Source organism: Erythrolamprus reginae, chromosome 1, assembly GCF_031021105.1.
Source record: "Erythrolamprus reginae isolate rEryReg1 chromosome 1, rEryReg1.hap1, whole genome shotgun sequence".
NCBI lineage: Eukaryota > Metazoa > Chordata > Lepidosauria > Squamata > Dipsadidae > Erythrolamprus > Erythrolamprus reginae.
Window position 1 is genome coordinate 420,662,982 of NC_091950.1, and position 25,514 is coordinate 420,688,495.

A 25,514-nucleotide genomic window follows, 5' to 3' on the forward strand; every position below is an offset into this window, starting at 1 on the left:
TGCTTAAAACCCACCTCTGCCGTCAGGCATGGGGGAATTGAGACCCTCTTCCCCCTAGGCCTTTACAATTCTATGCATGGTATGTGTGTATGTATGTTTGGTTTTTTATATTAATGGGCTTTTAATTATTTCTAACATCAGACTACTATTGTATACTGCTTTATTGTTGCTGTTAGCCGCCCCGAGTCTCCAGAGAGGGGCGGCATACAAATCCAATAAATAAATAAAATAAATAAATAAATAAAACCAGTCCAAAGATTGATTGATTGACTCGTCCTTCTGTCACGGTTTTGTCTGCAGCCGAAGTGAAGCAGATCGCCAAGCAGGCGGCCGCTGGGCAGCTCCATTTACCGACGCAGCACCTTGCCACCAGATGGACGTTGCAGAGAGAGGCGCAGGACGTCCGGACCGTTTTCCCTAGCCCCACCATTTGCGAGCGGGTCCGATTCTACCAGGAGAACAGCGAGGCAGCAAGGGGGCAGCGCAGCAGGGCCATCGGCGACCACAAAGTGCTTTGCAACCAAGAAAAACAGAAAAATCCAGACGGGGTATTAGGAAGAGTCCCAGGCCTGGAGAAGGAAGGTAAGGAAGGTTGAGTTAGAGCTCTCTTTCTCAAACCTTTTTTTTTTAAAAAAAATAATCTTTATTATTATTTACATTAAGAAAAATGCGGTGGTACCTCTACCTACAAATGCCTCTACTTACGAATTTTTCTAGATAAGAAGTGGGTGTTCAAGATTTTTTTGCCTTTTCTCAAGAACCATTTTCCACTTATAAACCCGAGCCTCCGAAACTGTAACCGGAAAATGCAGGGGGAAAGCCTCCATAGGATCTCTCTAGGAATCTCCTGGGGGGAAACAGAGCCGGAAAAGGCAGGGAGAAGCCTCCGTGGGGCCTCTCTAGGAATCTCCTGGGAGGAAACAGGGCTGGAAATGGTGGGAGAAGCCTCTGAGGGGCCTCTCTAGGAATCTCTTGGCAGGAAACATGGCCAGAAAAGGCAGGGAGAAGCCTCCGTGGGGTCTCTCTAGGAATCTGGGAGGAAGCAGGGCCGGAAAAGGCGGGGAGAAGCCTCCGTGGGGCCTCTCTAGGAATCTCCTTGGAGGAAACAGGGTCTCCACCCTTCCTGTGGTTTCCCCAATCGCACACATTATTTGCTTTTACATTGATTCCTAAGGGGAAAATTGCTTCTTCTTACAAACTTTTCTACTTAAGAACCTGGTCACAGAACGAATTAAGTTCGTAAGTAGAGGTACCACTGTATACAAATACCATAAAACAAAGACAATCCCAAAAATAAAACACAACTTATACAGACATATAGATATCATTATTCATAATTACAGTTATATATAAAATCTTAAACACTCAACCTTAAAAACTTGAAGATGCATGAACTACAACTCCCAGAATTCCCCAGGCAGCAGAGCTTGGTTCAGTGGCATTTACCGTATTTTTCTGAGTATAAGACGCACCATAGTTTTGGGGGAGGAAAATAGGGGAAAGAATCTGCTTACCAGGTATTCATCTGGCTAGCATCCTTAGTCTGGTCAGCTTCAGCACATTATTTTATCCCCTGGTTAGGGCTTTTAAAAAACCTTTATTCGGAGAGAGTAACGATGAAAGAGCTTGCAAGCCAGTAAGAGCTGGGAACAATATTAGCGCCTGGAAAGAAACGTTCGGAACAGGTAGAACAATGGGGAAAAACCCTGCAAAGGGCTGGAAAAACATTCTTTGCAGAGAGTAACCATGAAAGGGTTTGCAAGCTGGTAAGAGCTGGGAACATTGTTAGGGCTTGAAAGTTAGAGCTGGGGAAAAGTGAACACAAGAACAAGGGGACAAAAGTGAACACAGGAAGTGAACACAAGAACAAGGGGACACAATCTGAAGTTAGTTGGGGGAAAGATCAAAAGCAACATGAGAAAATATTATTTTACTGAAAGAGTAGTAGATCCTTGGAACAAACTTCCAGCAGACGTGATAGATAAATCCACAGGAACTGAATTTAAACATGCCTGGGATAAACATATATCCATCCTAAGATAAAATACAGAAAATAGTATAAGGGCAGACTAGATGGACCATGAGGTCTTTTTCTGCCGTCAGTCTTCTATGTTTCTATGGAAAAAAGCAGCTACATTCAGAGTATAAGACGCACCCAAATTATCGGCCCTCTTTTAGGGAGAAAAAATGTGCGTCTTAGACTCTGAAAAATATAGTACTTCCGTGTGTCTCCTCATAAAAACAGATCCCCTCCACAGTAGCAATAGCATTTGGGGCTTCTACAGCCCTCTCTAAGTGGTTTACAGAATCAGCCTCTTGCCCCCAACAATCTGGGTCCTCATTTTACCCACTGTGGAAGGATGGAAGGCTGAGTCGACCTTGAGTCGGTGGTGAGATTTGAACTTTGGAACAACAGCTAGCAGTTAGGCGAAGTAGCCTGCAGTGCTGCACTCTAACCACTGCGCCATCCCGGCTCTTGTAGCCAAGATGCATTAGAGTCACCTAGGTGACTTTAATATTATTATTATTATTATTATTATTATTATTATTATTATTATTTATTAGATTTGTATGCCGCCCCTCTCCGAAGACTCGTCACTAGGAGACAGTAACTTCTAGTCCCACCTTAGGCATTAAAGACAGTTGAGTTAGTTTAAGCCAATCACTAGGAGATCGTGAGTTCTAGTCCCAGCTTAGGCGTGAGAGCCAGCTGGGTGACTTTGGGCCAATCACCCGGAGAGGGGCGGCATACAAATCTAATAAATAATAATAATAATAATAATAAAACCAGCTGGGTGACTTTGAGCCAATCTCTCAGCCCACCACACCTCACTGGTTTGTTTTTCTGGGGGAAAATAGGAGGAGAAAGGAAGGTTTAGTTCTGCCCACCACCTTGGGTTATTCATCAAAGCTATTAAAATTTTTCCAAACGCCATCACTCTACTAAACAAATAATTCCCTCAACACTGTCAGACTTTCTACTAAATCTGCACTTCTATTCTACTAGTTTTTCTCATCATTCCTTTCACCCATTTCCTCCCATGTTGACTCTATGACTGTAACTTGTTGCTTGTATCCTAAGATTTTTATTAATATTGCTTCTTCATTGCTTATTTGACCCCTATGACAATCATTAAGTGTCGTACCACATGATTCTTGACAAATGTATATTTTATTTTATGTACGCTGAGAGCATATGCACCAAGACAAATTCCTTGTGTGTCCAATCACACTTGGCCAATAAAAATTCTATTCTATTCTATTCTAAATGGATTTAGAAAAATTAACAACTCACTGCATCTTAATTCTTGTTTTTTAACCCTACCCTACCTGTGTAACCGTTGAACAAGAAGCAGCCAAATTGGGCTGCGAATTGCCCGTCCCCCCTTCCCTGGGGGAGAAGACCCTTCCCCAATATAAAAGGGCTAAGGAGCAGGAACACAAATCGACTTTGACGTAATTGTTGTGCAATGAGAGTGGTTGTCGATAGCGATTTTAGCATTCTGGGTACGTTCCATTTTTTTTCCTGGCGGTTTTGACGCTATAGGTAGCGAGCGGATTCGCGGGTCTGGCTCCCAGCAGAACCGAAAGAGATGGAATATTTTCCCCCCTGAGACTGTTTTTTTAAAAATTCATGTATCGATGCGGCTTTATTCCTCTTCCCTCAAGGGTAATTTTGAGGGGGTTTGGTTCTGTGGATGAGCTATTTAATTGCTATTATCATCATCCCCGTCCAATCGGCCTCTATTGGCGCTTTCTCAATTATTTGTTTTTCCAGCCTGTCCGTCGTCCAAGAACCGAGTTTTCTCCCTCTGCATGCTAATTCTGACTCACAACCCCCCCCCTCCTTTCTCTGGGGGTTGATGTTGCATTTCATGTTGTCTTAATTTATCATTAGGAGGAGGCAGTCCGGTTCCATCCTGCGAGAGCGGCGCATCGCCACGCAAGCCCATGTGCCTTCCTCTCCCTTCGGAGGAATCTCGCCGGGTACGTTTTATTTTTTTTGCTCCTACGGGGGCTGAATAATGAATCGTTCTTGGCCCCGTCGGCTCGATCCAGATCACTGAGCAAAATCCAGACCAGAACTACACGGCGTTACGGCATTCCGGGGGTAATCTTTTAATGCAGTCCCTCTCAAAAAAAACCACGTGAATGTTTTTCACCACTTGGTGCTTTGAGTCAAAGCAAAGAATCCAAGCGAAAGGTTGTCAGTAAATCTGGCGAGGGAGAGGAGACCTTTCTAACAGAGGTTAGCATGCAGGGGGCCTTGGCGCTGTTTTCTTGCAGATGTTTTGGGACCCAACTAGATAACATTATCAGCGCTAAAAGGGAGTGTGTGTGTGTAGAGGAGCGGGGAGGAAGAGGATTGTGGGGTCTTTGGTGTTTTCAGAGCTTACCAGGTAACATCATCAGTGCTACTAAGAAATGGGGTTTGGTCTATGTTTATATAACAAGTGAGATGCCAACCCTGTCATTGTTGGTGGGAGAGTTCTTGGAGGCTCCTTCATTAGGCTTAGAGAGAGAGAGAGAAAGAGGTGGGAGGGAGGGAGAGAAACACACAGAGAAAGAGGGAGACACAGACAGAGAGACAAAGAGGGAGACAGAAATACAGACAGAGAGGCACAGAGACAGATACAGACACACACAGAAAACAGAAAAAGACAGAGAGATACAGAGACAGAGACACACAGAGACAGAGAGAGGCAGCAAAAGACAGAGAGAGAAAGTCACAGAGAGATAGAGATACAGAGAGAGAGAGAGGTAGAGGAAGACAGCAAAAACAGAGAGAGACAGAGACAGAGAGATACAAATACAGAGAGAGAGAGAGAGAGAGGCAGAGAAAGACAGAAAAAGACAGAGAGAGAAAGACAGAGATACAGAGAGAGAGAGAGGACAGCAAAAGACACAGAGAGAAAGTCACAGAGAGATAGAGAGAGAGAGAGAGAGAGAGGTAGAGGAAGACAGCAAAAACAGAGAGAGATACAGAGAGAGACAGAGAGATACAAATACAGAGAGAGAGAGAGAGAGAGAGAGAGGCAGAGAAAGACAGAAAAAGACAGAGAGAGAAAGACAGAGATACAGAGAGAGAGAGAGGACAGCAAAAGACACAGAGAAAGACACAGAGACAGAGGCAGAGGAAGACAGCAAAAGACAGAGAGAGAGACAGAGAGAGAGAGACAGAGAGAGAGATACAGAGAGAGAGAGAGAGAGAGAGAGGCAGAGAAAGACAGAAAAAGACACAGAGAGAAAGACACAGAGACAGAGGCAGAGGAAGACAGCAGAAGACAGAGAGATACAGAGAGAGAGAGAGAGATACAAATACAGAGAGAGAGAGAGAGAGAGAGGCAGAGAAAGACAGAAAAAGACAGAGAGAAAGACAGAGATACACACAGAGAGAGAGGACAGCAAAAGACACAGAGAGAAAGACACAGAGACAGAGGCAGAGGAAGACAGCAAAAGACAGATAGAGAGACAGAGAGAGAGAGACAGAGAGAGAGAGATACAGAGAGAGAGAGAGAGAGGCAGAGAAAGACAGAAAAAGACACAGAGAGAAAGACACAGAGACAGAGGCAGAGGAAGACAGCAGAAGACAGAGATACAGAGAGAAAGACACAGAGAGATAGAGAGAGATAGAGAGAGGCAGAGAAAGACAGAAAAAAACAGAGAGAGAAAGACAGAGACAGAGAGATACAGAGAGAGAGAGAGAGGACAGAAAAAGACAGAGAGAGAGAAAGACAGATAAAGAGAGAGGGGCAGAGGCAGAGAAAGACAGAAAAATACAGAGAGAGAAAGACAGGCAGAGAGTGAGAGACAGAGAGAGAGAGAAAGACAGATACAGAGATGGACAGAGACAAGCAGAGAGAGACAGCAGAAGACAAAGAAAGACACAGAGACAGAGACAAAGACAGAGACAAAGAGAGAAAAAGACACACAGAGAGATAGACAAGAGACATAGACGCAAAGACAGATTTTAATTTAATTTAATTGACTTCTATGCTGCCCAATCCCATGGGACTCAGGACAGCTTACAACAATACCTCCGGGACCGCCTTCTGATGCACAAATCCCAGCGACCGGTTAGGTCCCACAGAGTTGGCCTTCTCCGGGTCCCATCGACTAAACAATGTCGTCTGGCGGGACCCAGGGGAAGAGCCTTCTCTGTGGCGGCCCCGACCCTCTGGAACCAGCTCCCCCGGAGATTAGAACTACCCCCACCCTCCTTGCCTTTCGTAAGCTCCTTAAAACTCACCTCTGCCGTCAAGCATGGGGGAACTGAGATATTCTTTCCCCCTAGGCCTATACAATTTATGCATGGTATGTTTGTATGTATGTTTGCTTTTAATAATGGGGATTTTAGTGTTTTTTAAATTATTAGATTTATTGTACATTGTTTTATTGTTGCTGTGAGCCGCCCCGAGTCTATGGAGAGGGGTGGCATACAAATCAAATCAAATAAATAAATAAAAATACAATTCACTGTTACAAAAAGGCAAATATTAAACAATAAAAACAGGAAAAAAAAAACCAGCGGCAGGCCACCATTCCATCCACGGGTCAGGAGTGCATGCACACCCAGCACATACATGCATCCGGCACAGGATTCGGCTTCTGCGCATGTGCAGAAGCCGAATCATGCGCGAGGACATGTGTGAGAGAGATTTCCAGGGTTTTTTTTTTCCTTCCACACATGCCAATAAGGAAAAAGTCCCAGAAACCGGCCAAAACAAGGTAAGAGCTGCCGGTCACTCTGCCGCAAGCAGCCCGTCTGCTCGCCCACCACCACGAGTGGGCTGACCGCTCCGACTCCGCTCCCGTCTGCTCGCCTGCCTCACCGCTCCACTCACGGCGGCTCAGTTCATTTTAGCAGCTGCAGAAATTCCCTTCACAGTTGCTTCAAAACAAGGGCGTAAAATGAGATGTAACTCACTCAACAACCACCTCGCTTAACGATGGAAATTTTGGGCTTCCGACAAGCAAATTCAATGTGTCGGTTAAGTAGAGATAGATTTACTTAACAACCGCGTGGTTCACCTAACGGCGATTGGCTTAACAATTGTGCCGGAAAATGTTACAACATCGGCTGTGTCTCACTTAATGACTGTCTCACTCAGCAAGAGAAGTTCTGATCCTAATTGAGGTTGTAAGAGTGGGCCTTCTCCGGGTCCTGTCAACAAAACAATGTCGTTTGGCGGGGCCCAGGGGAAAAGCCTTCTCTGTGGCGGCCCTGGCCCTCTGGAACCAACTCCCCCCGGAGATTAGAATTGCCCCCACCCTCCTTGCCTTTCGTAAGCTCCTTAAAACCCACCTCTGCCGTCAGGCATGGGGGAACTGATACTCTATCCCCCTAGGCCTTTACAATTTATGCATGGTATGTTTGTAGGGATGTTTGGTTTTACAATAAGGGTTTTTTAGTTGTTTTAGTATTGGATTTATATGATGTTTTTTATTACTGTTGTTAGCCGCTCCGAGTCTATGGAGAGGGGCGGCATACAAATCCAATACATAAAATAAATAAATAAATAAATAAATAAACTGTCTGGAGTCTCAAAGGAAAGGTGGAATATTCACTAAACTACAGAGGGATCACTGAGTCTGTCATTTGCACCTCTGTAATTGTCTGGTTCGGTTCTGCAACCCAACAAGACAGACACAGACTTCAGAGGAGAATCAGAACTGCAGAAAAAACAATGGCTGCCCACCTGCCTTCCACTGAGGACCTGAATACTGCACGCGTCAAAAGGAGGGCGGTGAAAATATTTAGTGACCCCTCACATCCTGGACACAAACGGTTTCAACTCCTGCCCTCAAAACGTCGCTACAGAGCAGTGCACACCAAGACAACTAGACACAAGAACAGTTTTTCCCCCAAACGCCATCACTCTGCTAAACAAATAATTCCCTCAACACTGTCAGACTTTTTACTAAGTCTGCACTTCTATTTCTACTAGTTTTTTCCTCATCATTCCTATCACCCATCTCCTCCCACTTAGGACTGTATGACTGTAACCTGTTGCTTGTATCCTAAGATTTTTTTGCTTATTTGAGCCCTATGACAATCATTAAGTGTTGTACCCCATTATTTATGACAAATGTATCTTTTTCTTTTATGTACACTGAGAGTATATGCACCAAGACAATTTATTTATTTATTTATTATTATTATTATTATTATTATTAATTAGATTTGTATGCCGCCCCTCTCCGCAGACTCGGGGCGGTTTACAGCAGTGACAAAAACAATATACAACAACAAATCTAATATTAAAATCTAAAATAACAATTCCTTGTGTGTCCAATCACACTTGGCCAATAAAGAATTCTATTCTATTCTAAACAGATATGGGGCCGGGAACAAAATAAAATATTTTCCTCCTTCCTATCTTATTCTGTGTAAGGTACCGTTTTAATTCCCGTCTCTCTTGCAGGAGCTGCTGGAAGAGGCGACCTATTCACCATCTTTGTCCCTTAACGCATCCGAGGATTTCTTCACGGCAGACACCGACTATATGTTGGGCAGCCCTCTTGCTCAAGAGCCTTCAGAATTGGAAGTAAGTGAAAAAGTTTATTTATTTATTTATTTATTTATTTATTTGATTTCAATGCCACCCTTCTCGAGGCGACTCGGAGCGGCGTACAACATTGTAAATGCAACAATATACACTGCTAAAATAAATAAATAAAGGGAACACTTAACACAATATAACTCCAAGTAAATCAAACTTCTGTGAAATCAAACTGTCCACTTAGGAAGCAACACTGACTGACAATCAATTTCACATGCTGTTGTGCAAATTCAATTTAATTTATTAGATTTGTATGCTGCCCCTCTCCGAAGACTCGGGGCAGGTCATTAAGAGGAGCGCTAGTGACTCAGGTCTGGGGGAGACATTTGGAGGGCCAACACAATAATAGCAATAATGATAATAATTTATTAGATTTGTATTACGCCCCTCTCGTTAGACTCGGGGCGGCTCACAACAACAAAATAGTGACAGTGTAACAAATCTAATATTAAAAACATTCTAAAACCCAACATTGGAACCATACAACACAGCACTGTATAAGCCTGGGGGGGTATCTCAGTTCTCCCATGCCTGGTGACATAAGTGGGTCTTTAGTAACTTACGAAAGGCAAGGAGGGTGGGGGCGGTTCTAATCTCTGGGGTGGAGTTGATTCTAGAGGGCCGGGGCCGCCACAGAGAAGGCTCTTCCCCTGGGGCCCACCAGACGACATTGTTTAGTCAACGGGACCCAGAGAAGGCCAACTCTGTGGGACCTTATCGGTCGCTGGGATTCGTGCGGCAGAAGACAGTCCCAAAGGTATTCTGGTCTGATGCCATGAAGGGCTTTATAGGTCAGGACAACCTGCCCCAACTCCCCCCCCAGGCCTCCTCCACCCCATAAGACTGGGGCAGGCAAAGTTAGCTCTTTTCTGACATGTAGACTTCAACTCCCAGAATTCCTGAGCTAGCATGTTTGGCTCAGGAATTCTGGGAGTTGAAGTCCACAAGTCCTAGAAGAGCCAACTTTGCCTTAGCCCTGCCATAAGATGTCTTGTGCATCGCTTCCTCCCCATATCAGTTTCCGGTCACAATTCAAAGTGTTGGTCATGACCTTTAAAGCCCTACATGGCATTGGACCAGAATACCTCCGGAACCGCCTTCTACCACATGAATCCCAGCGACCGATAAGGTCCCACAGAGTTGGCCTTCTCCAGGTCCCGTCAACTAAACAATGTCATTTGGCGGGCCCCAGGGAAAGAGCCTTCTCTGTGGCGGCCCCGGCCCTTTGGAACCAACTCCCCCCAGAGATTAGAGTTGCCCCTACCCTCCACGCCTTTCGTAAGCTTCTTAAAACCCACCTTTGCCGTCCGGCATGGGGGAACTGAGATACTCTTTCCCCCTAGGCCTTTACAATTTATGCATGGTATGTTTGTTTGTATGTATGTTTGGTTTTATAATAAGGGTTTTTAGTTGTTTTAGTATTGGATTGTTACATGCTGTTTTTATCATTGTTGTTAGCCGCCCCGAGTCTACGGAGAGGGGCGGCATACAAATCCAATTAATAATAATAATAATAATAATAATAATAATAATAGTAATAATAATATACCTATTTCCATTTCTACTAGGAGTGGGATGCCCCCTCCCTCATATCTGATTCCCACCCCACCTATCAGGCTAAACACCTTCCTCTTCCTCACTTACCTTTGGAAGAGCTCCGACGCCTTCTACAGCAAGGTTGGGCAGCAATGGCGACTTTACAGCCTGTGGACTTCAACTCCCAGAATTCTTGAGTCAGGAATGGGCAGCTAAGGCCACTTAAAAACCTGTAGACTTCAATTCCCAGAATTTCTGAGCCAGGGTGGGCAATTATGGTCACTTTATTTTGTTTGTTTGTCGAACAAGAATTGGATTTTAGTTTTAATAAGCATAACATAAGTCGAAAGTAATGATAAAGGAAGAAAATAAGACAATAAGACAGGGATGGTAGGCACCATGGTGCGCTTATGCACGCCCCTTACTGAGCTCTTAGAAAAGGGGAGAGGTCAACTGTAGACAACCTGAGGTTAAAGATTTTGGGGTTTGGGGAAGAAACCACAGAGTCAAGTAATGCATTCGAGGCTTTTATCACTCTACAGTGATCCCACGATTATCGCGAGGGTTCCGTTCCAAGACCCCTCGCAATAATCGATAACTCGCGATGTAGCGGCACGGAAGTAAAAACACCATCTGCGCATGCGCGCCCCTTTTTCCATGGCCGCACATGCGCAGATGGTGGAGTTTGCATGTGGGCGGCGGGGAATCTGCCCAGGCAACGGGGAAACCCCATCTTCGGCTCCTCGCTGCTGCCGCGCTGCGGAGCAGATCAGCTGTTGGGCGCCGCCCAGGCAAAGGGGAAACTCCAAGATTGCTTGCCGCTTGCCCGTTCGCCCGCCCGCCCGGCTGCTCGCTTGCCGCTCGCTTGCCGCTCGCTTACAGCGCGGCAGCAGCGAGGAGCCGAAGATGGGGTTTCCCCGTTGCCCAGGCTGGTGGGCGGGCCGAAGGAACCTTCCCTGGGTGCTGCCCACCGCTCGAGAGCAAGAGGGGGAGAGATAGAGAAAGAGAGAGAAGGAAAGAAAGAGATGAGAGAGGGAGGAAGAGAGTGTGAGAGAGGAAGAAGCAAGATAGAGAAAGAGAGAGAGAAAGAAAGATGAGAAAGGAAGGGAGTGACGTCATCGGGTGGAAAAATCGCGATATAGCGATTCGCAATGATCGGGATCGCGAAACTCAGGGGATCACTGTATTGCTAAAGTTGTATTTTCTACAATCTTAATTTGGAGCTTTTACATTAAGTTTGAATCTATTACATCCTCGTGTGTTGTTGTGGTTGAAGATGAAGTAATCCCTAACAGGAAGGACATTTTGGTATATGATTTTATGAGCTACTGTTCGATCGGATCGGAGGGGACTTAGTTGTAAATTGTCTAATCACAATATTTTAAGTCTGGTGGGGTAAGGTGTTTTGTTGTGAGCGGAGGAGTGAAGGACTCTTCTTGTGAAATATTTCTGGACTCTCTCAATTGTATTAATGTCTGATATGCAATGCGGGTTCCATACAGGTGAGCTGTATCCTAGAATTGGTTGGACAAAAGTTTTGTAAGTTCTGATTCAATGTTTTTGGAGAAGAAGCTACGTAAGATTAGAATAACAATCCTTAATGCTTTTTTGGCAATGATGTTACAATTGGCTCTGGTGCTTAGGTCACTTTAGTACCTGTGGACTTCAATTCCCAGAATCCCCGTGCCAGCTGCCTTCCAAGAAGCAAAATCATAAGAACATAAGAACAAAACATACTCAATCAGGCCAAAGCCCATTGAGTCCAGCATTCTGTGTCCCAAGGTGGCCCAGCAATTGTCCATGGGGATCTTGAGCAGAAAGAGAAGGCAAGACCCTCCTTTTCCCCTGACCCCCAACAAATGGGACCCAAGGGAACCCTGCCTGCCTCACCCAACATAGAGGCGGCACATGGACATCCGTTTTAATAACCACCAATACACTTGGCATCCCTGAATCTGTCTAATCCTGCCTTGAAGCTCTCCAGGCTGACAGCTATCACGACCACTTCTGGAAGTGAATCCCATCAACCAAGGACCCTCTGGGTGAAGAAATATTTCCCTTGATTTGTCCTCACTTTCTTACCTATGAGCTTTAGGGAGGGCCCCCTCGTCCTACTATTGTGTGATAGAGAAAATAATTTTTCTCTATCCACCTTTTCTATCCCATGCATGATTTTATACACTTCGATCGAGTCACCCCTTAAACGCCGTCTTTCAAGGCTGAAGAGACCAAGGCGTTGCAACCTGGTTTCCTAAGGGAGGGGCTCCATTTCCTTGATCATTCTTGTTGCCCTTTTTTGCACCTTTTCCAGTTCCATTATATCCTTCTTGCGGTGCGGTTCAATAAGGGATGCTACTTAATGAGCACATGATCCACAGAACAGCTACAGGTGATTCAATTAAAAATTGCGACAAAAAGGCTGCGATATCAGGGGCAGCTCACTTAACAGCTGACATGCTTAGCATCAGAAATTGTGGTGGGTCAGGCAGTAGCTATATCCATGTCCTTGTGTTCAGGACCCTGGAGAGTTCCCAGAGAGAAAACGAAAGGCTGGGTGACTCTTTGCCCGTAAACTGCCCACCATCAGGACCTTGGAGAGCTCCAGAGAATAGAATAGAAAAGAATAACAACAACAACAACAATTATAATAATAATAATTTATTAGATTTGTATGCCGCCCCTCTCCGAGGACGAGAATACAATTTTATTGGCCAACTGTGATTGGACACACAAGGAATTTGTCTTTGGGCACATGCTCTCATCGGCAAGAATCATAAAGTACAACACTTAATGACAGTCCAGGTACAAATAAGCAATTCGATCATATTAGGAACCAGCCAAGAAGCTAAAATGTTGGGTTATCTCGTGGTCTAGGGTTGGTCCTGGCCAGTTATTAGGTCTCCCAATCCAGGGGATCCTTTATTTGCACCCCACTTGATAGCTGCTCTTTTTCCTTAGATTTATTTTTATTTTTATTTTATTTTATTTTATTCTTTGTCCAATATACAATACATATGAAAGGGAATAGACATTAAGTGATATATAAAAGATAGGAAGTGAAGAGGAAGAGAAGTAGGTGGGAAGGAAAGAATATATATGATAAAATGGAAAGGAAAGACAATTGGACAGGGGACGAAAGGCACATCAGTGCACTTATGTACGCCCCTTACTGGCCTCTTAGGAACCTGGAGAGGTCAATCGAGGAGAGTCTGAGGGAGAAATGTTGGGGGTTGGGGGTTGACACTAGAGAGTATAGAAATTATAGCAGATGAGTCTTTGAGTTTGAACATACAGGGTTTCCCTTCCTTCCTTCCTTCCTACCTACCTACCTACCTACCTACCTACCTACTCCTTTTTCCCTACTTTCATCCCCTCCCTCCTTCCTTCTCTAGCTCCCTTCCTCCTTCCCCCCTTACCTCCTTTCCTCTCCCATTTTCTTTCCTTCCTCCCTCCTCTCTTTTCCTTCCTTCTTTCCTTCCTTGTCTTCCTTACTCCTCTTTCCCTCCTTTCTCCCCCTCCCTCCTTCCTTCTTTAGCTCCCTTCCTCCCTTACCTCCTTTCCTCTCCCCTTCTCTTTCCTTCCCCCCTCACTTATCTCCCCTCTCTTTTTCTCTCTTTCCTTCTTCCCTCCCTCCTCTCTTTCCCTTCCTTCCTTACTCCTCTTTCCCTCCTTTCTCCCCCTCCCTCCTTCCTTCTGTAGCTCCCTTCCTCTTTCTCCATTACCTCCTTTTCTCTTACCTTTTCTTCCCTCCCTCCCTCCTTTATCTCCCCTCTCTTTTTCTTCTTTCCTTCTTCCCTCTTCTCTTTTCCTTCCTTCCTTGTCTTCCTTACTCCTCTTTCCCTCCTTTCTCCCCCTCCCTCCCTCCTTCTCTAGCTCCCTTCCTCCCTTACCTCCTTTCCTCCCCCCTTCTCTTTCCTTCTTCCCTTCCTTCCCTCCCCTCTCTTTTTCTTCTTCCCTCCTCTCTTTTCCTTCCTTCCTTCCTTTTACAAATAACTCCAGACAATGAGCATAATCAATACTTCTTCCTCCTCCCTTTTCTCTCTACAGTGATAACCCTGTAAAATGTGTTGGGCTGAGATTTCTACCAGGCATTCCTATGAAGTTATTTGATGCTATAATCTGTAATTCAATGTATCCTGAAGCCTGTTTGGGTTCTTTCAACTCCTCATTTGAAGGACTCCTGAATTGGCGAATGGAGAAAGCTAGGTTGAGGTGATTGATTGATTGATTGATTGATTGATTGATTGATTATGTGCCAAAATAGCTTGTGTTAATATTGCATAGAGCTCATTGTGCCAGACCGTAAGTAACGAAGTTCACGTTGAGTAAATAAGAATGAAAATATGAACAATAAGTCATATTGCGTTCCAAGTTGAAGCTTTGTTGAGACAACTCAGTTTTTTCACTGCTGAGAAATTCTAATTTATCCTTCTAGCATTCAATGGCCGAGGAAGAGGAGGAAGACAATATTCTAGGAAGAACAGAGGAAATTTCTGGACACTTGAAAACGCCTCAAGGAAACTGGGGTCAGACAGAATGTCCCATCAATTCAAGGCAGAGTAAGGATATTTTTGTACTTGTGTGTGAAATAATAACTCATCCTGTTCTCTTAATTGCAGGTAGTCCTCAATTTACAATTTACAACCATTTGTTTAGTGTCTGAAATTACAGTAGCACTGAAAAAAATGACATGATCATTTTTCACACATACGACCTTTGCCACATTTCCGTGGTCACCGGATCCAAATCCATCCGCTTGATTTGGTGATTTGCATTTATGACGGTTCCAGCGTCCTTGGGTCCCTGGGGATCCCCTTTGGTGACCTTCTGACCCGGAAAGTCAACAAGGGAGACAGATTCGCTTAAACAACCGTGTTACTAACTTAACAACGGCGGTGATTCACTTAACAACTGAGACCAGGAAAGTTGTAAAATGGGGCAGAACTCACTTAGCTGTCTCACTTAGCAGTGGAAATAAGGGCTCGATTATGGCAGTAAGCCGGGCGCTACCTGGGCTGAGAGCGATGGGGAAATTAAAAAACGGATTCTCCAAAAATAAGTTTAAACGCTTGGTTTTTCTGGTGTAGCATTGATGATCAAAGGGAGAAATTGGAATCCTTGGTGTTATTTGACCCAGGTTGCTTTCTTGCAGATATTTCATTACCAAGCTAGGTAACATCATCAGTGCTAGAAGGGACAAGGTTTTGAGAGAAGGAGGAAGAGGATGTCTGTGGAGTCCTTGGTCCTAACAGTAGTAGTAGTAGTAAGTTCTGGTCACCACACTTCAAAAGAGACATTGAAACTCTGGAGAAGGTGCAAAAAAGAGCAACCAAGATGATTAAGGGACTGGAAACCAAGACTTACGAAGAGAGACTGAGGGAACTGGGCATGGATAGCCTAGAGAAAAGGAGGGCCAGAGCGGACATGATAGCAGTCTACAAGTATACGAGGGGATGTCACAGAGAGGAGGGGATCACTTTATTCTCCAGGGCACCAGAGGGCCGGATGAGGAACAGCGGCTGGAAGCTGACCAAGGAGAGATTCAACATGGAGATAAGGAGGAACTTCCTGACAGTCAGAGCGATCAACCAAGGGAACAACCTACCAGTGGACGTTGTGAACTCCAACACTCTGGACATTTTTAAGAGAAGATTGAACTGCCACTTGACTGATGTGCTATAGTGTTCCTGCTTGGGCAGGGGGTTGGACTCGATGGCCTTCATGGTCCCTTTCAACTCTAACAATAAATAAATAACAACAACAACTAAGTTGGAAGGGATCTTGGAGGTTTGCTAGTCCAACCCCCTGCTTTGGCAGGAAACCCTACACTATTTCAGACAGATGGTTATCGAACAGCTGCTTAAAAATTTCCAGTGTTGGAGCATTCAGGACTTCTGGAGGCAGGCTGTTCCACTGATTAACTGTTCTAACTGTCAGAAAATTTTTCCTTAGTTCCAGGTTACTTCTCTCCTTTTTTAGTTTCCACCCATTGCTTCTTGTCCTACCCTCAGGCGCTTTGGAGAATAGCTTGATTCCCTCTTCTTTGTGGCAACCCCTGGAAGATACTGGAGGACTGCTATCCTGTCTCCCCTGGTCCTTCTTTTCATTCAACTAGCCATGCCCAGTTCCTGCAACCGTTCTTCATATGTTTTAGCCTCCAGTTCCCTAATCCTCTTTGTCGCTCTTCTCTGCACATTTTCGTAGAGTCTCAACATCCTTTTGCCATCGTGGCGACCAAAATTGAATGCAGGATTCAATTACAGTAGTACCTCATGATACGAACGCCTCGTCATACAAACTTTTCGAGATACGAACCCGGGGTTTGGAAAATTTCTGTCTCTTCTTATGAACTTTTTTCACCTTTTGAAACAGCTGGGGGGCTTCTCAGTGTTCCCCCGAACTCCGAACCCGAACTTTTGCCGAACTTCTGGGTTCGGCTTCGGGAGGCCGCTGAGAAGCCCCGCCGCCCAGCTGTCACCTTTTGAAACAGCCAGGGGGCGTCTCAGCGTTTCCCCGAACGCCGAACCCGGAAGTTTGGCAGAAGTTCGGGTTCGGCGTTCGGATTCGTAAGGCCGCCAAGAAGCCCCGCCGCCCGACTGTCACCTTGCCAGAAGAGCTGCGGAGCTGTTGGCCGGTTGGGAGGCTCAAACGGAGGTGGGGAATCCCAGTAGGGAATTCCATGGGCGGAGCTTTGACGTCACGAAGACATCCTTCCTGGCCGGCTGAAATGTGGACTCCAGGAAGGACGTCTCTGTGACGTCAAAGCTCCGCCCATGGAATTCCCTACTGGGATTCCCCACCTCTGTTTGAGTCTCCCGACTGGCCGACAGCTCTCTGGCTCTTCTGGCAAAGTGACAGCCGGGCGGCGGGGCTTCTCGGCGGCCACCCGAACTTTTGCCGAACTTCCGGGTTCGGCGTTCAGGGGAACGCTGAGAAGCGCCCGGCTGTTTCAAAAGTTGACAGCCGGGCGTCGGTGCCCAGCAGAGGGCCGTTTTTGCGATTTTTTTTTTGCTTGCAGGTATTAATTTATTTTACATTGTTTCCTATGGGAAACATTGTTTCGTCTTACGAACTTTTCACCTTACGAACCTCCTCCCGGAACCAATTAAGTTCGTAAGACGACATATTACTGTACTTCAATTTCTACTATGCTGCATTTATGTATTTATTTTTTATGTTGTAAGCTGCCCTGAGTCTCCGGAGAAGGGCGGCCTAGAAATCGAAATAACACACAAACCAATAAGAGATTGTGCAGCAGACGGAGAAGTCTCTTTAAAAACAGAAAATAAAATAAATGCATTTTCTCCCCGGTTTCATCTTTATTTCAAGTTCTCTGAGTGTGTTTCTATTTACATTCCGTAGGACAAGAGTTTTCCTATGGGACAGGTACGGAATATAGCCATGACAACCTGCCAAGGAGAGACATGCTTATGTCTGCAAACGGGTAGGAATTTTTATTTAATATTTAGGCAGAAACTTCAATGAATTTTCTCTTTTTAACACTAAAATTTTAACATTATTTTCATGGCTTCATTTGCTTCTGTTTTTTTTTTACCTCATTCCCTTCAGTTTGTCCTTTGTCTTCGGTTACCAAAGCTCTCGTTAGTTGTAGAATTATTTCACAACCACTTCGAGACCGTTTTCATGAAAGACAGAGCATAAATGTTCCTAATAATAAAAGTCAACAGAGCAATAAATAAATAGATGAAATTTCACACTGTGTTACTAACAATTGTCTTTCTTTTAATGACCCCGTAATCCATGGGTCCTCAAACTATGGCCTGCCCAAGCCATTAACCCAGCCTGCACAGGACCATGAGGCTGCCCACATCGCCCTGCCCATCCTTTGGCCGAGCGCCACTTACCTTTGCAGGCTAGAACTGAAAGGCAAGGCCAACAATTTTGTCACACAAAGATATTCTGGAAGCGGGGGAGGTGAAAAACAGGGCGCAAAGATGCCCCAGGAGGCCATAAAACAGGCGGGAACAGCCTCTTTTTCATTCATTTTCCCGCCTCCAGAAGATAGATAAAGAGAGAGACGGGGAGAAGAGAGAAAGAAAGAAAGAGAAAGACAGAGAAAGAGAGAGACAGAGGGAGAGAGAGAAAGAAAAAGACAGAGACAGGGAGAGAGAGAAAGAAAGAAAGAAAGAAAGACAGAGGGAGAGAGAGAAAGAAAAAGACAGAGAAAAGGGAGAGAGAAAGAAAGAAAGAGAAAGACAGGGAGAGAGAAAGAGAGAGAGAAAGAAAGAAAAAGGGAGAGGCAGAAAGAGAGAAAGAGAGAGAAAGAAAAAGGGAGAGGCAGAAAGAGAGAAAGAGAGGAAGAATCAGAAAGGGCGAGGGAGAGAGAAAGAGAAAGAGAGAAAGGGACAACCAGAAACAGAGAAAGGGAGAGACAGAAAGAGACAGAGCAAGGGAGAAAGAGAGAGAAAGAAAGAGATAGAGACAAAATGAAGGTAAGGGAAAGACAGAAAGAGTAAAAAAAAAACCCTACAAAGACAGGGTTTGGAAAACATTCTTTGCAGAGAGTAACAATGAAAGAGCTTGCAAGCTGGAAAGAGCTGGGAACATTGTTAGCACCTGGTTAGGGCTGGAAAGAAACTTACTCAGATCAAGTTAGAGTAATGGAACAAATCCTGCAAAGACTTAGGGCTTGGAAAACATTATTCACAGAGAGTAACAATGAAAGAACTTGCAAGGTAAGAGCTGGAAAGATCATTAGCAGCTAGTTAGGGCTGGGGGGAAAAGCTACATTCAGAGTATAAGATGCGCCCAAATTATCAGCCTCTTTTAGGGAGAAAAAAGGCGCATCAAAAATACAGTAGTTTGGTTTCCAGCGAAAACCGCCATTGTGGACAAGGGATCCACTAAACCAGGGATCCCCAACCTTGGCAACTTTAGGTGCACGCTGGCTGAGGAATTCTGGGAGTTGAAAGTCCGCAAGTCATAAAGTTGCCGAGGTCGGAGACCCCTGCGCTAAATGACGGCGGTGTTCACTTTGCAACTGCGGCGAAAAAGGTTGTAACATTGGGCGCAGTCAGTGCTGACTTCATGCAACGACCGGCCCACCATAAAACTATAATTCTGGGCTCCATTACTATCGTTAAGTCCACGGCTGCCTTTATATAGAAACATGGAAGACTGACGGCAGAACAAGACCTCATGGTCCATTTAGTCTGCCCTTATACTATTTCCTGTATTTCATCTTACAATGGATCTATGTTTATCCCAGGCATGTTTAAATTCAGTTACTGTGGATTTACCAACCACGTCTGCTGGAAGTTTGTTCCAAGGATCTACTACTCTTTCAGTAAAATAATATTTTCTCATGTTGCTTTTGATCTTTCCCCCAACTAACTTCAGATTGTGTCCCCTTGTTCTTGTGCTCACTTTCCTATTAAAAACACTTCCCTCCTGGACCTTACTTAACCCTTTAACATATTTAAATGTTTCGATCATGTCCCCCCTTTCCCTTCTGTCCTCCAGACTATACAGATTGAGTTCATGAAGTCTTTCCTGATACGTTTTATGCTTAAGACCTTCCACCAATTTTGTAGCCCGTCTTTGGACCTGTTCAATTTTGTCCATCTCTTTTTGTAGGTGAGGTCTCCAGAACTGAACACAGTACTCCAAATGTGGTCTCACCAGCGCTCTATATAAGGGGATCACAATCTCCCTCTTCCTGCTTGTTATACCTCTAGCTATGCAGCCAAGCATCCTACTGCCCGACCACACTGTTCACCTATTTTGAGACTGTCAGTATAAGTGCTTGTATTGTGTTTATTCCCCTGCAGCCCTGGAGCAGCGCAATACGGAAGTCTCGGTGAGCCCCCAAGAGGCTTCGGAGCAGAAGATGCGTAAGGATTGTTTCGCTGCTTTGGGGCTGAGCTGGTTGCAGTGGGAGGGAGGGGGGGAGACACGGAAAACGCAGGTGTGACAGGCCACTCCATTGAGGAAAAGGGCGATTTGGCCTGGGGAGTCTGGTTATGACCCAATTTTGCACCTGTGAATGCCGTTGTTCTCTGGAGTTTTGCAAATTTGTTTGATTGATTGACTGCGTTTATTATTTTGATTGATAACTCGAGCTGGCTAATCTACTTCATCCTCTTTCCCCCTCGTGTTTTCCCCACAAAAACCCTGTGAGGTGGGTTGGGCTGAGAGAAAGAGAAAGACTAGCCCAAAGTCACCCAGCTGTCTTTCATGCCTAAGGTGGGACTATAACTCACAGTCGCTTGGTGATTTGCCCAAAGCCATCCAGTTGGCTTTTGTGTCTAAGGCACAACACTCACACTCTCTCTCTCTTTCTCTCTCTCTCTCTCTTTATCTATCTAATCTATCTATCTATCTATCTATCTATCTATCTACCTACCTACCTACCTACCTACCTACCTATCTACCTACCTTATCTGTCTGTCTGTATCTATCTGTCTATCTGTCTAATCGTCTAATCTATCTATCTATCTATCTATCTATCTATCTATCTATCTATCTATCCATCTACCTTATCTGTCTGTCTGTCTGTATCTATCTATCTGTCTAATTGTCTAATCTATCTACCTACCTACCTACCTATCTATCTATCTACCTTATCTGTCTGTCTGTCTATCTGTCTAATCGTCTAATCTATCTATCTATCTATCTATCTATCTATCTATCTATCTATCTATCTATCTATCTATCTATCTATCTATCTATCTATCCATCCATCCATCCATCCATCCATATTGGACAAAAGTCACCCAATTAGACTTTATACCTAAGGCGGGACTAGAATTCACAATCACCTGTTGATTGACCCAAAGTCACCAGCTGGCTTCCATGCCTAACATAGGGCTAGAATTCACAGTCACCTGCTACTTGGCCTGAGGTGACCCACCTGATTTTCATCCATGCGACTACAACTCACCATCTCCTGATGATTGGCCCAAAGGCAGAACTAGAACTCAACATCTCCTAGTTTCCAGCCCGGTGCCTTAAATCAAATCTATCCCAAAGTTTCAAATTAGACTACTTCCAAATATAAATATGTGTGTGTGTGTGTGTGTGTGCGTGTGCGTGTGTGTGTGTGTAAGACATATTTTTGCTGATAATGAAAAGGAAGGGAGACTAGATCTATTTCAAGCTATCATGGTATGTTTGTGTGTATGCTTGCTTTTAATAATGGGGTTTTTAGTGTTTTTTAAATTATTAGATTTGTTCTTACGTTGTCTTTGTTATTGTTGTGAGCCGCCCCGAGTCTACGGAGAGGGGCGGCATACAAATCTAATAAATAAAATAAAATAAAATAAATAAATAAATATTTTGCTCTCATCAGCTAGCCATACCCTTACCAGGATTTGAACCTCCTTCCAGATTGTCTCATAGCAAAATCGGGTTAATTAGGGCTCTATTTCATCATGAGTGTTTGGAGAGAACGATTGAGTTGTTGGGAAGAAAAGTCTCAAATGATAGGATGACTGGAGTCCAGCGTTTCTGGACAGACAAGAAACCATTGATTGACGGCTTCTCATGCTTTTTGTTTCGTTTTGGCCAGATCCCTTGGAGGTTTTCAAGAAATATCGAGCATCATCTGCAAAGATTTCTCGATGACATCAGCTGTGAAAACTCCCAGAAAGTCTAATTCCCCAGTACTGACCAGCACCCCTCTTAGCCCCGGTAAGTCAAAGGCCTGCAGAAGCAGCAACAGTATACAGTGATCCCTCGATTTTCGCGGGGGTTGCGTTCCCAGACTGCCCGCGAAAGTCGAATTTCTGCGAAGTAGAGATGTGGAAGTAAAAACACCATTTTTGGCTATGGACAGCCAAAACTACCCCCGCACACCCTATTCCAAGGCTGCGCAAGGAGCTGGGCTTGACGTTGGGGGCGGGGAGCGACGAAAGTGCAGAGGCCGGCAAAGATTGTTTTGAATGTCGGCTGCCCCCGGCCCCCCCAGTGCCTCCGGCCCCCTTGCCGCTACTCCCCACCCACCCGATCCACCCCTCTCACCGGCTTTCTTGGGGCACGGGTCCTCCTGCAGGAGCGCTGGCGGCTATGGCTTCTCATCCTCCTCATTCGGCCGGTAGCCGCTCTGAGCGCTTTGAGAATGCCTGCCCCGCCCCTCTCGCAGTCCCTTAGCTGAGAGCCCTTTCGTCCCAGCTGTCAGCGAGGGGGCTGCAGGAGAAGCGTGGCAGGCGTTCTCACAGAGACAGAGCAAAAGACAGAGCGAGATAGAAAGGAGAGAGGGAGAGAGAGGGAGAAAGATAGAGAGAGAGAGAATACAGTAGTCTGACTCCCTCTTCTTTGTGGCAACCCCTGAGATGTTGGAAGACTGTTATCTTGTCTCCCCTGGTCTTTCTTTTCATCAAACTAGCCATGCCCAGTTCCTGCAACCGTTCTTCATATGTTTCAGCCTCCAGTCCCGTAATAGTCTTTGTCACTCTTCTCTCTCTCTTTTTTAAATGTTTTAATTAATTTTTAACAAGTTTAATATACACACAATATAAAACAGTGCATAGTGAAATGTGCCCACCACCCCGACACACACACATTCCCCACCACCAATCGGGGGTGTTTCTTATATAATCCACTTTGACCCAAGAGCAATATATCTATTTACATATTATAGAATGATTCCAATTTATTTCTTGTAGCTTGGTCTCGGATTCTACTCATCATATATCGTCTTACCTTGTCCCACCGTCCCATCAGTTGTCTCCATTCAGTTTCATTATCCTAATTCTTTTATCTATAATTTCAAATTGAATATGGTCCACCATGTACCTATACCAATTTTGCATTGTCCATTTGGTCGCATCCTTCCAACCCAAAACTATTACCGCCTGAGCGCTTTCTATTGCTGCTTTTTTTATTTCTCTAAATTCTCCCATCGCATTGCTTTTAACTAGTACTGCCATTTCCTTAGTGATTATCCATTGTATGTTTAGCATTCTATTAATGTCCTCTTGCACTTTTTGCCAAAATTCCTGCACTATCAGGCATTCCCAAAACATATGCATAAACACTCCTTTATCTTTGTCGCTGTTCTCTGCACTTTTTCTAGAGTCTCAACATCCTTTTTGCATTGTGACAACCAAAACTGAATGCAGTATTCCATGTGTGGCCTTACCAAGGGCTTATAAAGTGGTATTAATGCTTCACGTTATCTTGATTCCATGCATCTGTTGATGCAGCCTAGAACTGTGTTGGCTTTTTTTGGTAGCTGCTGCACATGGCTGGCTCATATTGAAATGGTTTTCCACATACTGTATGTTCCAAGGTGCCAGAATAGAAGCTCTGGTTCCTAACACCATAGGAAATTTGTCTTTTCCCATGGTCTTAGGCGACACCTGTGAAATGGTCCTTTGACCCCCAAAGGAGTCCCAACCCCAAGGTTGAGGACCACTGCAATAGAACAAGAGATCTCCGAACGTAGAACTACGGCGCCTAAAACCCTGCTGTTCTGTTTCGGGTCTATTTGACCCGAAGCCAAGTTTGAGTCCCTGTAAAAAAAATTTCCTGCATATCTGAAACTTGAAATTTCATGACTTTTCATCATTTCAGGGGTTCTCTCTATGAGAATTTTTTTGGGGGAGTGGGGGGCTTAGTTTTTGCTGGGCAAAAAAAGTCACAAATCTTCTGTTCGGGTCACATACGACCCGGACCGAAAACTCTTCATTTGAAGTGCTTATGTTTGGTCAATTTGAAAACTTTTTTCACTTGGAAAGTAGTCTGAACATTTCTGCACACAATGATATGAAAATTGAAATGAAAAAATTAATCCTTATTGGTTTATTTTGCACATAAATGTGCCCCCCCCCCGTTTTTGTGAAAGGTTTTTCAATTTATGGATAGTTTTGCTTGCAAAATGCATTCTATTTTACTGACGTTGGTGTGGGATTGGTAGCTTGAACATTTCTGAATATAAGAAAAATATAAATGAACTGAAAAAATGATTCTTACTGTTTTTTTAACATCAGAAATAAGGCCTCCCCCCCCCCTCGGATGCTTGCAACCATTTTCACTTTTTATTTTTTTATGCTCCAAATCCGAAATATTCTTTAAAATCTTAGGCATTCATTTACTCAATTTAACAATGCTGATCATCAAAAAATATTTGTGGGGGTGGGGGAAAATTTTTTTTCTGGGCAAAAAAAAAGTCACGTTTAGTCTGTTCGGGTCATATAGACCCGGACCAAAATGATTTTTTTAAGGTACTTGAATTTGGTCTTTTTGAAAACTTTTTCAACTGGAAAACTAGTTTGAACATTTATGAACATAATGATATGAAAATTGAACTGGAAAAATTGAGACTTATATTTCTATTTTGATCAAAAAGCCCCTCCCCCCATCCTTTCTGAATTTTGTGTCAATTTATATTTTTTAAGGCTACAAATCCCTAAGGAATTTCCCCCCAAAAGGTTTGATATACTAAATTGAACAATCCTGAACATAAGAAAAATATAAATGAACTGAAAAAAATGGTTCTTATTGGTTTATTTTCCCCACAAAGGGCCCCCCCCCCCGGCCTTGCTGTGTGCCATTATTGTCACTTGTTATACATATTTGTCTAGAAATATTTGGAATATCCTTTTGAAAATCAACCACATTGTAGCCAGATAACTAATTTTATGAAAGAAATCCATTTTACTAAAAAAAAGTATGTAAGTTTGAAATTAACAGCATAATTTTTATATAAATTGAAATAACTTTATGTGCAAAATAAACCAATATGCATCAATTTTTCCAGTTCAATTTTCATATCATTATGTTCAGAATGTTCAAGCTACAAATCCCACACCAACTTTAGCAAAATAGAATGCATTCTGCTAGCAAAACTATCCATAAAGTGAAGACTATTTCACAGAAACGGGGGGTGCATGCATTATATCAGCAAAATAAACCAATAAGATTTACTTTTCTCATTTCAATTTTCATATCATTGTGTGCAGAACTGTTCAAGCTACCAATCCCACACCAACTTTAGTAAAATAGAATGGATTTTGCAAGCAAAACTATCCATAAATTGAAAAAACTTTCACAAAAACAGGGGGGGAGGCACATTTATGTGCAAAATAAACCAATAAGGATTAATTTCTTCAGTTCAATTTTCATTCCATTGTGTGCAGAAATGTTCAAACTTGTTTCCAGGTGAAAAAAGCTTTCAAAAAGACCAAATATAAGTACCTAAAATGATCAATTTGCAGTCCGGGTCAAATAGACCCGGGAACATAAGATTAGGGAGTTTTTCCGAACAGAACAGCAGGGTTTTTAAGTATTGCCCACAAGATCATATGCTGCAACGTCCTAGCGGTCAACGACTACTTCAGCCTCAACCGCAACAACACAGGAGCATGCAACAGATTCAAACTTAATATTAACCGCTCCAAACTTGACTGTAAAAAACATGACTTTAACAATCGAGTTGTCGAAGTGTGGAAC

At 44.0% G+C, this 25,514-nt stretch overlaps 1 protein-coding gene across 1 annotated transcript in view; it reads left to right on the forward strand.

The window, feature by feature from the left end:
• Positions 1-25,514, forward strand: part of TEX14 (testis expressed 14, intercellular bridge forming factor) — a 125,353-nt gene that overhangs the window by 69,896 nt on the left and 29,943 nt on the right. The window contains exons 17-23 of the mRNA XM_070735410.1: positions 301-582; positions 3,899-3,987; positions 8,427-8,549; positions 14,536-14,659; positions 17,463-17,544; positions 19,892-19,954; positions 21,631-21,752. Of these exons, the coding sequence (XP_070591511.1) occupies positions 301-582; positions 3,899-3,987; positions 8,427-8,549; positions 14,536-14,659; positions 17,463-17,544; positions 19,892-19,954; positions 21,631-21,752 (885 nt within the window). The remainder of the gene's footprint in view (positions 1-300; positions 583-3,898; positions 3,988-8,426; positions 8,550-14,535; positions 14,660-17,462; positions 17,545-19,891; positions 19,955-21,630; positions 21,753-25,514) is intronic.